At 42.1% G+C, this 18,139-nt stretch overlaps 1 protein-coding gene across 8 annotated transcripts in view; it reads left to right on the top strand.

Moving 5' to 3' along the window:
* The window catches only part of cdk5rap2 (CDK5 regulatory subunit associated protein 2), a 48,333-nt gene extending 31,306 nt beyond the window's left edge, over positions 1–17,027 (top strand). For 6 of the 8 annotated variants that reach the window (XM_084046732.1, XM_084046733.1, XM_084046734.1 and 3 more), the window contains 17 exons: positions 45–592; positions 1,575–1,807; positions 2,648–2,699; positions 3,582–3,788; positions 4,160–4,335; positions 5,169–5,513; positions 5,857–5,982; positions 6,642–6,755; positions 7,335–7,524; positions 9,186–9,307; positions 9,892–10,101; positions 11,239–11,319; positions 12,065–12,318; positions 12,771–12,920; positions 13,510–13,648; positions 14,394–14,440; positions 16,393–17,027. In XM_084046732.1, coding sequence (XP_083902858.1) covers positions 45–592; positions 1,575–1,807; positions 2,648–2,699; positions 3,582–3,788; positions 4,160–4,335; positions 5,169–5,513; positions 5,857–5,982; positions 6,642–6,755; positions 7,335–7,524; positions 9,186–9,307; positions 9,892–10,101; positions 11,239–11,319; positions 12,065–12,318; positions 12,771–12,920; positions 13,510–13,648; positions 14,394–14,440; positions 16,393–16,416 — 3,018 coding nt within the window. In that variant the 3' untranslated portion in view covers positions 16,417–17,027. The remainder of the gene's footprint in view (positions 1–44; positions 593–1,574; positions 1,808–2,647; positions 2,700–3,581; positions 3,789–4,159; positions 4,336–5,168; positions 5,514–5,856; positions 5,983–6,641; positions 6,756–7,334; positions 7,525–9,185; positions 9,308–9,891; positions 10,102–11,238; positions 11,320–12,064; positions 12,319–12,770; positions 12,921–13,509; positions 13,649–14,393; positions 14,441–16,392) is intronic. The other 2 variants (XM_084046731.1, XM_084046735.1) reach the window with 2 other exon arrangements.
* The last annotated feature ends 1,112 nt before the right edge of the window (positions 17,028–18,139 follow it).

The raw sequence follows: 18,139 nt of genomic DNA, 5'->3' as shown, positions 1-18,139 counted from the left end.
ATAACTTAAAAATTACTTTCTGACTGGCTTCTTTGTCTTTTCAGGTGAGTCTGAAGAGCCTGCAGGCATATGAGGACTATGGGCAGTCTGATGATCCAGCTAAGCTCCAGGCCCAAGTCAGAGAACTGAAGGTCCAACTGGAGTGCCAGTCCAGAGTTATTCTCCAAATGCAAAGCCTCCTGCGCAGGAACTCCCTCTCCAGCGACCTGCTGACCACACCTTCTGATCCCTCAACATCGAGGGACCTGGATGGGATGGGGTGGGAGGGTCGCACCCAAGAGACGCAGAGTCTGGAACTGAGACAGAAAGAGGAGAGGGAGGAGAGGTTGATGAAGGATAAAATAATCCACCTGAATGTAGAGCGGGAGAGAGAAAGGAGTCTCAACCGCAGCATGAGTGAACAGCTGCAGCACGCACAGCTGCGCAGGATGAGTGAACCACTGCAGCAAACACAGCACCTTAACATGAGTGAACAGCTGCAGCAGACACAGCACCTTAACATGAGTGAACAGCCGCAGCAGACACAGCACCTTAACATGAGTGAACAGCTGCAACACACACAGCACCGTAGCCGTTCTGCATCACCTGCTAGGTCAGTGTGTATTCTTTTTTATGTCATTCATTTTGTTAATTATGAACATGTAGACCCTATCAATGACCAAAGCAACATTTTGAAGATCCAACTTGTTCACTCATTCTTTGCTATCCTCATAACCCTACCCGGGGCCAGGCCGAAACTTCAGTCAACCTGGTTGGTCAATGTTATACCACATGAACCTTAGCGTCCATATTCTATGGTGAACATTCGGCATAAATCGCGGATCTACAAGTTCAAACGTGTCGCAACATAAACTGTTAGTTTGTAGATTTTCAGAAAAGAGATTTAGTGTAGAGGGAAAAAGTATAGACCCCTAGACTAGGAATGTATAGGCATGCTTTTGGTTGGTATGGTTAGGATAAGAAATTGGTTGGGGCGTTATGCAAGGGATAATTGACGGCGAGCCGGTCATTGTTGAGAAATAAACCTTGACAGGATGATAAGACCCCGACGCAAAGCGGAGTGGTCTTACCATCCTGAAGGGGTTTTGGGTTAATGAAAGTATTCCACTAATTTATGATATTTTTGACCATGTCACGGTGCGTCCAGTCCAACGTGTCGCCTCGGAAAACAACAGGAAGTGTTGATCCAATAGAATTCATTTTCGGTTACTGCATTGTCTATTGCTCGCTTGTCTATTGCTCGCTTGCAATGCCGCCAAACATTGCGAGCAATGTTTGGCTGTAAACGGGCAAACGTGTGTTTGTTGGGCATGTTGGGTACGGCCAAAATCAAGCAGCACAGCAGGTGGCGCTCTGAGCCGTTGATTAGACAGCGGTCTATTATTGAGCCCAGCGTCATTATTGAGAAATAACACACCGCTGAATTCAGTGATTGACCAAACAGAATCAAGCATTCAACCAAGCCGTGTAATAAATACCTACACTTAATGAGTTATAGCGCTAACTATTGACTTTTGGGCGTAAAAGGTCACAGTCAGAATCAAGTTCAAATCCTCTTTGTGTTGTGTTCACAGACTGGACTCCTTGGTTCAGTCTCAGGCCAGAGAGCTGTCCAAACTGAGACAGCAGATCAAGGAGAGCCGTGGACTGGGGGCACTTCAGCGACAGCAGCTGGAGGATCTGAGCAGAGCCTTCACGGAGCTGCTACAGGCCAGCGATGTTGACTTCCACACGGGGGAGGTCTTCAAAGAGCAGCTGGACAAGAGCTTGAGTGTCCTGGAGAGACTAGAGGGACGCCTGGAGAAAGGTAGCTATCGGGAGCATTTTTAGGAGAAATAGTCAGCAGAACCATAACACACAATCAGTTTAAAATATGAAACATAGATAGATATACCTTTATTGATCCCGTGAAGGAAATTCAGTTGTCATAGCAGCAGTGCAGCATGAAACACTAGACAGATACAGATAGGAGTAGAGAGATGCATCTAAGATTCAAGAGTACTAAATAATAACGGGAGTAAACACGTAGGTATGAGTTGTATTTACAGGTATGAATATGAACTAGAAAGGTGCAATTTCAATTTGGGGAAATTGCAAGTGTGGTTGCACCAACGCGAGTCGTGAATTGCGGCCCCCGGGACAAGAGGAATACGCTGGGAGGAATAGCGTTGGAGGTCATGCAACGTGTGATTCAAATTTGGTGCTCATTGGCTAATTTGATATAAAGTGGGATTTATTTCCACGACTGAATTATGCGAAACGGAAGTGGTGGGTGGGACATCCGCTTTATTTTCTTTGCATTTTCAGCACTTCCATTGCACAGACTGTTAGGGTGGAAGCATTTGAAAAGTGTGTCTCGAGAGACTATATACTGTATAACGGTAGACCTCTTACCATCACTGACATTGATTGGATACACAATCCCCACACTTAGGGAAATGGCTTTCCTGTAATGGCTTCCAAATCGTGTGTCTTAGTTTGAATAACATTAAAAAGCTATGCTTGTCTATCATGTAGAAATCCCACACATCTTGGTGCACACAGGATGGATGGAGGTGATACAGAGGTGAAAGTGAGCAATACGAGAGAGAAGGATTTTAGAGGTGTCATTTTTCACCATGTTTTTTTGTTTTCCTCTGTTTCCTAGGAGACACTCATCGGGATAGTGACGATGGTGCAGCGTTGGAGCTGGCTCAAAGGTACGCTTATATTACATTTCAGTTGATTCCGCTGTTGGTTTGAACCAAATTCAACCTGGTGTTCATATTCTGGGCATGTAATTGCAGGCAAACATTTAAAACACAAAATAGAGAAAATATGCTATCTACAAGCTGTCACAAGCTTGTAGATGAAGTGGATAGGGCGTTTACCACATGGGTGCAAAATGCTCTTGATCAGCAAGTCCCAGGTTTGATACCTGGTGGGGCGGACCTTTGCTGGATTTCTCTATCAAATAAAGGCTTAAGAATGTTTTTTCTTTCTCTTGAGTTTTTCTGCTTCACTTAAGTAAGAGGAGATTATGTGACATAAGTTGCCATGTCTATGTAATGTCTCCTTTTGGTCATTTGTATTCCTGTCTGGTATTTGATCTGACAGCCGGGTTCAACTTTATTGTTTTGAAGGATGCATTGTGCTCTTTTCAAGACAACTTTTTAATTCCCTGGATCTTATTACCCCAGACTGTAACGTTACATGTGTTATTCGTGTTATTCTGCTGCTGCTGCTGCTGTGTTATTCTACTGCTGCTGTCAGAATAATTTAGACTTGGCTGAGTCGAACCTCAACCAAAAACACTCAGGAATGGTTGAGCCTTTGTTGTCTTAATTAACCGTGTGTTTTTGAAATACCACAACGACATTAGAGGAGAATTTGCATACATTTACAAAACATTAGGCAGTACTTTGTTTCTTGTCATGAAGACACTGTCATAATTGTTGCCAGGAATATTGTACATAAAAGATTACTGCAGTGTTCACATTAAAGATGTAATGAAACGCTGTCCTCTTCTGAATTACTATATGGTTACAAAGTGAGTGACATGCGTCTTCATTGCATGTTATTATTGTTACTGGTCTGGACAGCTCTGGGTGGGAGCTCCAGCAGGAATTGTCCTACTTGTTCTCCCATATGGGGAGAGACCTTCCAGACAGCCCAACTAGAATCCAGCAGGAAATAGAGTACCTGCGGCTGGAGCTAGAGGGCGAGAGAGAGCTGCTGCAACTGCACCTCAGTTTCCTTGTCCAGCAGAACCACAACCAGGCTGAAAGCACCAAGGAACAGCTGGACCTGTGAGTGGCAGCCAGGCCGTGTCAGAGAGTGCAGCATGATGTTTTGATGTGACCTCTCTTTTCATAATCTTCATACTGGGTGTTTCAGCTTGAAACGTTTCTCAAGCTCTGTAACTCTGTGTAGTGCACACATTCAACATGTGTTTCCCCCCTGGCCACCTCAGCCTTCAGTTGTGTGTTTCTTCTTGAAGAGTTGACCCAGTTCTCCTTCTGTGTGCTTGATCTGGTGTGAACCTGGTTCATATGAACCTGTTTCATATTGTGTTGCCCTGTTGTGCTATTTTAGATTCTTTGATACGTGATTGGTCGATATAGTCTTCTCTCCCACATTAATGTATCGCTCCATTGCTAACAACCCTCTTGTGTGCCAGGTTGTCTAAGGAGCTACAGGAGAAGAGCCGTTTGATCCAGAGCCTCCAGAACCAGCTCAGAGGACAGAGCCCCACCAGTCAGCACAGCTCCACTTCTGAACTGTACCACCTAGGGAGAGCTAATGCCTCCTATGACAACTGCCCAACCATGTTCAGTGGCAACCTACCTGCTCACGGTAAGCTCATAGATACATGAATACAGGGGTAGAACACCTTTCTCCTCGGTGGTACAGGGAATCAATCGCTGTGAAGCGTAGCCATCAATAATTTTATCAAACAAGCCATTGCCTATACGAGGCGTCAAGTTTAGTATGCCGGTATGATGGATAGATGGGTGGATGGATAGATAGTGAAATTCAGTTGTCTCTAGAGTGATGTCTGTCTTTATGTAAAACGTCAGTCCAGGTAATGTGGTGAATGGAATGGTTCCAGTGAGATACTGTATAGTGTGTAGTTTTCCTGTTCCTGGCCAGACTAATAGCAGCTGGTAACGGCACTTATTTTCCACTCAGGTCCATTCTGTTGCAGTCAGGCATCGCACAAGACAAAGAGCGCTTGCCAAAGGCAGGACAAGTATCTTGTTTCCATCAACCTCCACCAAAAGTTGCATTATTCAGTGGCACCTATCCGGTTTAATCTTCAAATTGTGTTTCTCTCAGAGGGGAGACAGTGAAGGCTTTTACAGCAACAGATAGTTTATGGACATGTGAGACCTCTTTAGAGAGGACAGAGATGGCTACAGTCCTACATTTCCCTCAGTACTACTTTTTGCAGGACACAGAGGCTACGGGAGGCTATAAATTGCATGGAAGCTAACCTGCAGCAGCAGAGATTAAATATTCTTACCAAGATAATGAATATAATAGAATATGAAAAGGGGAAATGGAATGGTTGGTATTGAAACAAGCTACTAAAGCTGAAGGGTGGGGTATGCTGCTTATTGGATGTCTGGAGGACATGTTTTGGCATTTCACTCTATAACCACTGTTAATTCCCTGTTCCCATACAGGCCAGAGAAACGCCAACGACGGGACAGGAAGAGGCGAGGAGGCTGCAGTCCAGCAGTCAGTCACTCCTGTAGGAGGAGCCCAGCCAGAGGGAGTCTCCGGTCTCAGAGACTCCCTCTCTGTCCCCAGATTACAAGGCCTACAGAGGGAGAATGGACGCCTGCAGGAGCAGCTGATGAGCAGTGAAGAGTTGAACGCTACGCTGCGCAGCGAGCTGGACCTGCATCGTTCCATTATGGCCCACCACCAGGACCAGGGACCAGACTCTGGGTCTGGCCCTCCTCACGTAGAAGGACAGAAAGTCCCAAGCAGGGATCCAGCAGGATGGTCTCATAATGTTAATCCTGGTGAATATGACTTGGTATTTGGTAGTCGGGATAATTTAATAACAAGCATATCCTAAACATTCCAAACATTGTGAACTTCCTGTTCATAACCGGTTCACAAAATATATATGATGTATTATTATTCTTATTGTTTTAAATTAGATAGAGGTGTAAACAATTAACAGTTTGTCGACATGGGTTTTTATACGGACTCCTCTATAGACGTATAATCGCTTTGCTTTATGTACTGTATGAGGATACATTGTATAATATACATTTTAGATTATTTTTAGATTATTTTGAATATTGCATAGTATCAACAAACATGTGGCTCAGTATATGTACGTACATGTTTGTCTGGCAGAGCTGCTCGCTGAACATCTTCAGGAGATCCGGGCGTTGCGTCAACGCCTGGAAGAGAGCATCCAGATCAACGACCGGCTCAGAGAACAGCTGGAGAGGAGACTGGCTGAGGTGGAGAGAGACCCTGGTATGTGTTTTTTCATAAATCTACCTCTGTTTGATGTCAGCTGGTTAGGAAAATGTAAAGATAAATGTGTTCAGTTTTGAAACATTCCTAAAATAAAGGGGGGTTATATTTTCCCCTATTATGAGTCACTGTACATTAACCCATTAAGACCGGGCAATCATTTTAGATTTATTTGGCTATTAAAAAATAGCAGATATACAAGCTCATAGTGTGGCACCGAGTGCCGCGCTACGAGCTTGTAGATCTGCTATTTTTGAAAAAAATCTTGATTTTTTTTTTTGCAAATCTATTCTACAAATGTCTTCTAAATCCTAACTGCTTTTTGAAAAAACGTATGTTGCTATATCAGTGGTTCCCAAAAAATGTCATGTCAAGGACCCCCAAAATGATATGTATTTCACCGCAGACCCCCATCTCAAAATATTTTGTCCCAGGACCCCCCAGAAGCAAAGATTTGAGTCAAAAATGTTCGCTTTAAAAAATATATATTCAAAGATTTGCACACATTTTCAAAAATAGCTGCAGCTCTACAAGTTCATAGAACTTTATGTGAACTTGTATATCTGCTATTTTTGAATAGCCAAAGTATAAAATATGGATAAAGTGGTTACACAGATTTGAATGGGTTAATGCTGATGGTTTGTAATTGTGTTCTGCAGCTACCAACATCTTCATCCATGGTACAGAGGAGCAGGGTCAGCTGGCCAACGAGGTCCGCTTCCTCTGGGGACAGAACCAGGCCTTAAAGGAGCAGCTCAACCAGGGAGCCAGAGGTAGAATATTTACTGACACAACACACACATCCGCAAGTAGAGAGCCCTAAGTGACACAAGGCAATCTTTTGAGGCAGGAGGGTCATTTTTGATAATTAGTTATGCATGGCTTAAACATGTATTATTTTGTGCTTACAAATGTAAGACGAGTTTCATTGTGTTCTTCCTCAGGTCTAACATCTGACTATAGTGCTCTGCATGGACCACTCCATTTAGTCTTAACCACTTAAACCCTATATACTTAGTTGTATGTCAAATAGCAAACAATAGCTGAATTACAAGCTCACTACGCAACGCATCAAGGTTGTAGATCAGCTATTTTTGCAAAACGTTCATCTGTTATTACATGATCAGAATAGGGACGCTAGTCGCTAGGGTTCATGTGGTTCATTTAATGCCCAGGATTTTAACAAAATTACGCTATTTGCTTTGTCCAACTTACCATTCTCTTTCCCTGTTGTAAGCAGCATTGTCTGTTTCCATTATTTTACCTTAACATTCATACAGTATGTGAACACACATCATCACAGATGCAGCACAGGGCAGGCACTGATGCTCTCATGTCTTTCTGGCCTCCAGACAAGCAGAAGGAGAATGAGAAGTTACGGGAGGCACTGGCCAAGCGGACGGCCAAGCTGGAGCAGAGCAGGAAGGACTGCGAGGCCCTGAGGCAAGAGCAGAGCCACCTGCAGCAGAGGCTGGAACGCAGCGACCAGGAGAACGCACAACTGCAGGACTCACTGCACTACACCAGGGACGAGCTACACCGGTACACACACACACACACACACACACACACACACACACACACACACACACACACACACACACACACACACACCTGCAGAACCACAACCAGGCTGACAGCACCAAGGAAAAAACTCTGTAACTCTGTGCAGTGGGCACATTCAATGTGTTTCCCACCTGGCCACCTCAGCCTTCAGTTGTGTGTTTCTTCTTGAAGAGTTGACCCAGTTCTCCTTCCGTGTGCTTGGTCTGGTGTGAACCTGGTTCATATGAACACACCATGCAAAACCTGTTTATGCATAGAAAAAAAAAAAAAGTTTACTTAATCCTGCTGGTAACCACATGAACCCTAACCCCCTATTCTGGGGTGAACATTCTGTGAAAATAGTAGATATACAAGCTCACAAAGCGTTGCAACTTGACTGTGAGCTTACATATTGGTTATTTTCGAAGAGATTTCGAGTCTCGACATATACCAATATATAAATTGTCTGGTTTGACCAGTCTGCCTGCTGTAGGTCTCATTTAGCCCAACTGCAACAACTAACTGAGCTCATAGTTTGCCATTTTATCCCAGATCAATCTAAGCATTAACCCACTGTGCTGACTAACAAGCCATGGAGTCAAAACCGGACTGCAGAAATTGTCCGTTGAATGCATGTAAACACAAGCAGAACGAGAAGCTACTGTCATTTAGCTACTTGACCACATATAATTTCACATTTTTACATCCGACATGGACAGAAAACGTTTAAACACTAGTGCTAATTAACAAACTATAACATATAGGTCTCTGTGTAACATGACACTACACAAGGCAATCAATTAGCGTTGAAAACGGTCATTAGTATAATTCTATACTATTATTACATGTTACTTAGTAACATGAGAACGTATAATTTGAAGGTTCACTCCATGCACGGTAATGATGTGGAATACCATTTACGTGACCTCTAGGCCTGGGTTCATAGTGACACAGGTGAGTGCAGGTGACACATGACACCTGGAGTCTAGTTCACTGCCATGTCACTTCTCCTCTCCCTACTGTCACCGCTGCTCCATTTTTGTAATATACCATATGCCAATATTACTTTCAAGTCTTTAATGATTATGTATAGCAACATTCATGATTTAGGACATTAACCCTGAAGTCAGTATTTTGATCATGTCATTTTTAAGCAAAATTCTTAAGACAAATTATAATGGGCTCAAGTGTTTAAATGATTATTTATAGAAAATCAATTATCTTCACTTTATGGCTGTCCTTGACTATAATTTGTTCTCAACTAATCGATATAGTCGTTTGTCGACTAATCGATAAGTTGATTTAATCAATAAATGTGCTAAATTGTTTGCTGCATACAGTCATACAGAGACCAACGTTTTCAGGTTGGTAAGGTTGACAACTGATCATTCTAATGGCTGCCTATTGAAATGTATAGGCAGATTTGAAGGGTTACATCTAAAGTTTACAAGAGATGTGCATGGAACAACTTATAAAAATGCAGGCAGCTCTACCCCAGCTGTTTCTTTATTTTAGACAGGAGAGTAGATAGACCGGAGACACAGGTCTCCAACTGGAATTGAACTAGGGATGTTGTTGAACTTACACACTCATCTAGTGGCACACCTCAGTAACATGTCACATCCTAATACTTGTGTATTTTGTGTGTCTGTTTCCAGGCTGCAGTGTGAGGTGAAAGTCCAGAGGCAGCAGCTGTGTGACTCACAGCATCTCCTGCAGTCATTGCGTGTCGAGGTGCAGGTTTTTGAACAAATGAAGACTGGAGCTCACAAACATACAGGTATAACAATTACAATTTAGGCATTTAGCAGACGCTCTTTATCCAGAGCGACTTACAGTAAGCAAGGTAAACACTAGAGTTCTCAAATGTATGCTATTTTATGTATTTTTTCAGGGCCATTGAGAACTCTAGTAAACACATCAAATGCATAGAGACAGTGTAGTGCCTCAGTAATCTAGGATCATAGGTAAACCAAGAACCTAGCATTAGTCTAAACAGTATAACATCAAAAAATAAATAATCTGTACTTTGAAATTTAAACTCTAGAATGCCAGGTCAACAAATGAACCTAGCATCTGTCTAAATAACATCATCTAAGTGACATTCTAACCTTTGCATAAGACTGCATGGTCGTCAAGGCTAGGTCAAGTGCTACGACTGTATGACTGGCTCAAAGCATGTATCTGTCATGCTTTTGAATACTAACCGTTGTTTCAGGTAAAATTACGCCTGTTCAAAATCTGAATAGGTAATTGAAATTTAATTTGGTTCATTGATGTTAATGCTAATTCTCCACTAAACTAAACATCCACATGAAGCCACGGTGTCATTGCATCCCTTTTGGTTTGTTCTCCTCTCTACAGACACCAGTGAGGTGACCCATCAGCAGCCTGCTGCTGGCTCAGATTCAGTGGACCTCACAGAGCTCATGTCAGAGATTCGCCACTTAAGGCTGCAGCTGGAGAGAAGCATCCAGACCAACACAGCCCTCCGACAGAGACTGGAGGAACAGCTGCTCAGAGGACCCAGCCGCCCCGACACCATCAACATCAACTACATGCTGTCCACTTCAGGTATATCTATATATACAATTTGAATCCTGCGCCATGTCGGTTGTCAGTATGTTATATGTACGTTGCATCACTCCGAATATGGACACAACGCCAGTGTGACGTAATCTCACGACAGCATGACATCACGCATGACATCACATCCTACCTATAAATTCTAGGATGCCGTCAGATCGCACCAGTTCGACGGCTTCCATAGTGGGTTTTGGTCATTGGAGAGGTGATGCACGTCACCTCTTTCTGAAGTGGGTACTTTCAAAGCCTGCCGTGGATTTAGGAGAGCACAAAACTCTCTCTCACACTGTGAGGTGCCTGTAAGGTGGCACTGCAAAGTGAACGACGCGTCACCCTAGACGTTCGGGCCGCGTAGCGGCCCGAACTTCTAGTACAGTACATTTAACAATAACAGACAATGGGGCTATTGCTGTCGTTGTAATTCTTTATGGGGCTCTTATTATCTTAGCTTTATTGTTGTCAGACCTAAGGGGTCGGGCTTACATGAGGCTTTGTATCTGTTTTCTCCATACATGGGCATGGTCACTTCCCCCGGCCCCAGCCAAAAAAGTCTGTCCCCCTTTCACACGTCATGCGAAGCCCGGCCATTCAGATTTCAACCACTAGGGGTCTGGCAGTACCAGGTCTCCTGGTTCCCTTGTTATTGTTATATTAATGTTGCACAGTATTGTGGACCTTACCACACTTGCATTTCGCTGCTTGTATGTGACGTCGGCTCACCCACGTGCACTATTACATCGATGTAAACAAACAGCTGTGATAGGAAGTAGAATAGGAGTGGTTCTACGCGTGCGTGACCGGCATGCACACTACAGCGTTTTCAATCACTATTGCGTCTCTGTAAACGCAGAATAAAAAGTGAGAACGCAACGGCACTTGGTTGTTTTCTATTCTGATCGTTGCCGTGTAAACGTGGTCTCAAACTCTCCCACCTTTCAGCAAAATGTGCCATTTTGAGATTTTAGATTTGTGTAGATCCAAATATGTTATTTTTCTACATGCTCACATGATGATATTATTACATTTTTTTTACATCTTTGGAAGACGTTCGACTATAATGACATGCCCAGATTGAGGACACCAGGTTGAAAGTCGTGGTTAATGTTGGTTTTGCATGTGTCCTAGATGAAGGTGCCAGGTCCCCTGGACGGGATGGCTGTGATCCTCTCCGTCACTCACACAATGAGCATGCCAGCATCCACCACGGTAAGGAATGATCCCTCTTTGTCATGTGCAAATTGACATTGTTAGGCAACGGGTGACGTCAGTGCTGATCTGCGTTTTTAGGCATCGGTTTCTGTTGTTTGTGACGTCAGACCAGAGCTTGTTCAGCGAGCGAGAGAAGACAGAGAGAAGGGAAGATCAGCTATTTTCTCTGTGCTTTTTTTTTAACGGCTTAAGTGGTTGATGTACAAGAAGCATATTCCACTACTGTACCTCTTGTCAAGAGCAATACACTAAGTATCCAAAGATGGCGCCGTCTTGAATGGATGTTCTACAACTATTCTAACTAAATAATATATAAATATATTTAAATGATATAATCATGCCTTGTCAGGTCAAGGTATGATTCTAATTGGAAGTGTAAGATGCAAGCCCCTGGAACGCTTGTTAATGGGGAGACTATTCATAGAAAGTCAGTTGTTAAAAGTGTATTTTAACGGTACACCAGGCCACATATGTGTATTTGCAGCAATCTGAAGTATGACAGCTATAGAAAGGTAATACCATTATACTCTGTGACGTAAGCAGTACAGCTGCAGTTAATTAATAATACAATTAATATTAGGTGTGCTAGTTTTAGATGTGACAGTAACCAAGCAATCAAGCATTGTCAATAGTCATTAGCATTGCCAAAGCAGGGCAGCAAACTCATAAATGTGGCCTGGTGTTGAGTTACCCCACAGTGAGTGACTGGATTTAAAGTAACTGGGCATTCATTTGTGTCCAGAAGCAAAGCGGCAGGCAGACGATGGCTCCCAGTACAGCATCAGCTCTGAGGAAAGTGCCACTGGTGCTCCCTCCCGCCTGGTCCCAGGCCACCGACTCTGGGCCAACCGCAACGGTCGGCACGTTTTGGGGCTGATTGAAGACCACAACGCCCTGCGGAAACAGATCTGTGAAGGCCGCAGGCTCACGCGCAGCATGGACACACACCTGCAGGAATGTCTGCACACCCTCAAACAGCACGACTCTGACAACAGAGTGAGTTATTTTATGCATCTTTTACAGAAATATGATCTTTCAAGGTTTTAAGAGCTTTATTTTCACACAACATACATTCTCAACTTCTACCTTATGTTCATAGGCAATCCAACACTGAACTTTATTTATTTTTTGTCAAATTCTAATCCATTTTAAAACACGGAAGGATTTTTAAAGACTAGCTGCAAGAATAGCCCCAACAAACATCCATAACTTAAAGTATTAACTGTGCAATATGCTTGGCCAACATTGAATGAATTATTCAGGTTAGTTTAGCAATGTATTAATGACTGTAGATAAAATGTAAACAAGGGTTAGGGTTTTATTTATTTTTTTCATTAACGGGAAAATAGTCTGTTTATGTACGATGTAGGGCCAGGCCAGACTAGAGCTTTAAACAAACCATGGATTGACACATTTGACAGTATGGTATTTAATGTGATGTGGAATAGATATTGGATCCGCAGCAGCTGAAGGGTTTGTCCACCAGTGTGAACACCATGCAGCAGGTCCTGGAGGAGGCTGGTCGACTGCTCAAACTGGTCTGGAGAGTTTCACTGCCGACTCGTCCCACAGACGGGGACAGCAGCAGCAACCATCAGGTACACAAACACACACACACATGCTCACAACGTTACAGTCACAGTAAATCAGGCATAACTCCAACCCCAACCCCTAAATCTAACCTCTAAATGCCTGATGCCAACCCCAACCTGAATATTTTCCTAATTGTAAGCCTAATTCCCCCAAAAATCTTTCTTAACCATAAAACACCCATTTATCTTGTGAGGACCAGGATTTTTTTTCTACTATAATTGTGGGGACATTTGGGCTAGGTGATGTGTGTGCGCTTGTCTGTATACTTGTGAGGGCCAAAACACTTTTATTTTATTCATAATATAACATTAATATTTTAAACAATTTATGTAAAAAAAACACGTAACCGCTGTTAAGTGGTCAGATGGGAGGGCCACGAATACTTTCGAGATTTTCAAGTGGACCCTGATCCAGAAAAGGTTGAGAACCCCTGGCAGTATGACTCCAGATTTGTGCAGTGCAAGCACAGCCCCATCTTCCGTTATCAAAAGTTAAAGTTTAATATTTAACAAAAACAATAAAACATACCATTTTCTCACAGGGACAAATAAAGTAACCTGGAAACTCAATCTCTTCTCTTGTGGTCCATGTCAGGATGAGTTGTTGAAGAACGAGATCTCCAGGCTGAAGAGCAGGCTGACCCAACAGGAGAGGATGCTGTGTGGGGCCGTCAAACGCCTGCGGACCACCAACCAGCTCAAAGAAGGAATGGAACGCGTCATCATTGACCAGTGTACGTAGATGGACCTGTATCAATCACTTAGAAGCTGTATACTTGTTGACTGGACTAGTTGACTGGACTCCCTTAGGCCTCTATACTAGGTCCTTCCTGTTTTTCCCTCTACACCAAATCTCTTTGCCGATCTACAAGGTCACAACGCATTGTGAGCTTGTAGATCCGCTATTTTGGCCAAATGTTTGGCCCAGAATACGGACACAAGGCCTTAAGCAAGATCAAAAGAAGTCACACACGTCAAAAAAGCACTTTTAAAGGCAGGTGCTGGATCAAAAACTGAGCAAAGATCGAAAGGAAAGAAGGGTCTCCACACTGTAGCTCCCTTTAGTGAATTTAGGCATCCAAAACACTGAATGACATTTAAAACAAAATTCTTTATAATCTACTGTATTTGTCTGAAGAGCTTTGGCTCAAAACGTCACAAAGTGGTTTGGATGCCTAAATGAAGTCCTACCAGAGACTCCGCCGGTTATCAAATTATTGGCTTAGGGATGCAACAAAAACAAAAAAAATCTCCATGAATTCAAGGCTTCATGGGGTGTGTAATTGATAGAAAATATGTAATTTTTTGGGTGAACTACTCCTTTAAGGAGCTACGTACAGTGTGCGGACCCTTCTTTCCTTTTAACCTTGTTGCCTTAGCTGCCAATACTCAAATAGCTTATTTTAAGGTGTTAACTTATACAACTATAAATAACAATTAAAAGTATTTTGGTGTTTTTTGTGTTTGTTTTCAATATAGTGGCAGTAACCCATGGAGTGTTGAAGAAAGCCAGAGGAAATCTAGAGGTGAGCCACATTTCACACATTTTAAAGAGTGTACAAATGGACCGGGTCCATTTGGTTCCAGTTGTACACTCTTCTGAATTAAATGAACACTGGGATTTTCCTGTGTGGATTCTAATTCATGACCAATAACATAGTGATTGTAGCCAGTCTTCATTGAGTGAATTGCTCTCTTTTCTCTCTCATTCTATTTTATGTGAAATCATTGTAGACAAATTACTATCCCCTCTTTGGGCTGAAAGGCCCATGTGAAGGATCAGAGGAAGGTTAGTGTGTGTGTGAGTCACAGGGTTGCAGTAACGTGATGCATGATTCTTATCTGTTGTGTTGCATGGTACATGGTGTCGAACAATTAGCCCCAAATGCCTGCTGACCTTTCCAACAGTAGTTTGAGTTGGATAGATTGAGTTATGAAAATTCTCTTGTTTGGGTTTTGTGTGACTCTCCTTATCAACCATATCAACCATTGTTTCAGGAGCATGATATGTATTGTGTGATTCAAGGATTATTATTTCTTTTTTTTAATGATATCGGATGATATCAGCATGCTTCTGTGGTAGTGCAGTAGTCTGGAAATTCACAGATTTCCATCCATATTTATTTGGCACTAGACCATTGGTTCTCAACCTGTGGGTCGGGACCCCCAAGGTGGTCCCCACATGATTTTTGGGGGATCCCCAGATGACAGTTAAGTGATAATTTAAGGACTTTTAAGACCTTTGTAATACCTAAAATAAGAAAAGAAAAAAGACCATTACTGCATCAAAAGTAATCAACAAACCATACTATACAAACGTTGGCCAAATTGTCAAATAATAAGAAAGAGGGGGAAAGAAATGTAAATAGCTGATCTACAAGCTCACAATGCCTCGCAACGTAAGACGTTGTGAGCTTGTAGATCGGCTATTTTCACAATATTTATCAGTGGAACCAAGTCGAACTAAATGTAATGCCTCAACTCCTAAGTGCTCCAATTGCTTTTCGGACTGGGGGATCCCCAATTCAAATATGATTATTTTGGGGGGTCCCCAGTACAAATATGATTATTTTGGGGAGTCCCCAGTTAAAATATGATTATTTTGGGGGGTCACAGCCTGAAAAGGTTGAGAACCACTGCACTAGACAACGTTCAGGTTCGCTATTTCCCCATCAACCCCAATAAGGCAGCAATCATGTAGTCTGCAACATTGTAACACGATAGCTGCCTTAAAATATACTTACAGTAAGGTTAAAGGTACCTTCCCAACGAAAACAGATGGATAATGGCTGGCCATCATATTAAGACTTACAGAGGTAAACATCCAATAATTCTGGAGTTTAGAGTAGACGACCAACAAGATTATTAATTGGGGGGGATTTCTTTTCAAAGATCTGTGGATGTATTATTTTTAATTAAGTGTTATCTATATACCCTTTAACTTTTATAAAGCTGCATGTCTCTAAGTAGAGCGTAGAAGTGATAGTTGGTGTGAATGCTGGCATTGTACACAGTAAAGTCCTCAGTGTCATTTATCCATTTGTAACTCTGGTATTATTTTTTTCTAGTCGCTCTTTACTTTGGTCGGCAGCGTTGTTAATAATTTTGAGTTTTACACTCTGACTTACAAAAACACCCAAGTAGATGGATTTTTTCATCTGAGGCAATGGCATGCTTTGTTCGCGTCACCCAATTTGCCTCGTTCACGCCACTTGATGTAACGTTGCGCCCGATCGCACCACGTCGCATCTTTGCATTGACTTGGTATGTATTGGCGCCACTCGAACAAAAAAAAAAAACTTTAAGTCTGTCACTCTGAACGCACCTTTAGAGTGTACCGTCTCTGTGGAGCGGTTCTATATCTAACCCTGGGTTTGAATCCCAGCTAGGACTTTGGACTTACGGATCTCAGCTTTAACACTGAGGATGTTACAGTGTACTTATACAGTATTATAATTACAACTTGTTTCTTTCACAGGAGGTCCCAGTCAATGGACAATAAGACACGCTACAAATGACACTGAGGACACAAGCGTCCCTGTCCCCGTGTCAGCCCAGATGACTGCGGACAATCGCAACAGTGACGGCTCCTCCCACAACAGTGATGGCTCCTCCCACTGCAGCTACTAGCTGGTCTTAACCCTGATTTGAACTTGGTATCCCGTGCAGACAAATAGCGACTACTGTTACTTTCAAGCATGGGACACCATTGTACGACGGAATATAAATTAGCCATTAGTCTACCCTGCCTTTATACAGTAGCTACCGATTGATCTGCCTTTATGCCCTGCTGTAAGACTGTCTATCTGCTTGGGAAATCATACTGTAATTGCACATGATCTGATATACTTATTTTGGGTACTGATGTTATAAATTGTTAATTTTAGTCATAGTAATGTTTAAAAAAAAGAAACTGTTGTACATATCAAAATTCATGCAATTTGAGTATTTCTTTTACATTTTTTTATATGACAGTTATTTTACAAAAATATGTATTTTATTACCGTTTTATTTCTTTTTGAATTTTCCTGACAATTTAGTTATGTATATGGTTCATGGCAACCGAGTGTACTGATAATTCTGTGCGAATGCAGTAAAAAAGAATTGCATCAAGGTGTCCTTTTTCTTGAAGTCATTACATTTCATTCAGCGTAATTCACAATAATAATCATGAATCATTCAAATTTATATTGGATTCCTGTTTCTAAAGAGGGTAAAAGAATGTCATGTCATACGAGGAAGTAAAATGTATAATAAGCAAGAAAGGAAACACGGCCGCAATAAATGGATCCAGGGAGAAAGCGTGGCAAAGTATTGCTGACAAATTAAATGCGCAAGTCGTCCAAAAATATATACAATTTATATACAAAATAAATATATAATTCAGTTAGGCTTAAACATGAGGAGTGTATAGTGAATATTGGAATTATCGCCTACTAATCTACAATGCGATTAGCCTATTATATGCGCCATGCATCCAACCAATGTGTCTGATTCTGTGCTCAGGAATGTGTCAAAAACAAAAAAATCTCCATGAATTCAAGGCTTCATGGAGTGTATAATTGATAGAAAATAAGTATTTTTTAGGTGAACTATTCTTTTAAGTGTCTTGTTCAGGGTTATTTTGACACATTGTTGAGGACTGGGATCGAACTTGGGATGTATGGCTTGCCAGGCACTACTCTCTAACCATTCAGCTGTGGCCACATCATCATCAGTGATTCTAAGGCAGTTATACTCTGTAACAGTAAAGGGGTTTCAGGGGAAACCAGCAAAATGAGGAATGATATAATAAAAGACTGTCTTGCTAATAAAGCATCATGTCTCTCATTTTCTACAATGTATTTGATATTACCTATATATTATTTAATAAATTATGCATTTCATCCTCTATATATTGTCCAGCAACCTTTATGATAAAGGCGAAAAAAAGATAGTAGACCCGTAGGAGCCAGATTGCTCAGAAGGATCCTTTACAGGGATTTGATCCCATGACCTTGTGGTCTGTAGTCAAGAGCTCTTCCAACAGAGCTAACCAAGCACACTGACCTTCGTACATTGGCATTACATGAACGTGATGGGTCATTCCACCACATTAATTAAAGCCATTTGGCTCATGCACTTTACAAGTGGGCTTATTGTCAGCAACAGCCGAGAACACAGGAGTCTATCCTTATTACAGCACTAGACCCCAGGGAGACAGACACATGCTGATTTGCCATTTC

Source organism: Gymnoscopelus microlampas, assembly GCF_963454915.1.
Source record: "Gymnoscopelus microlampas genome assembly, chromosome: 21".
Lineage (NCBI taxonomy): Eukaryota > Metazoa > Chordata > Actinopteri > Myctophiformes > Myctophidae > Gymnoscopelus > Gymnoscopelus microlampas.
Note: the sequence above shows the minus strand (reverse complement) of the source record. Positions and strands in the feature narration are given on the sequence as shown.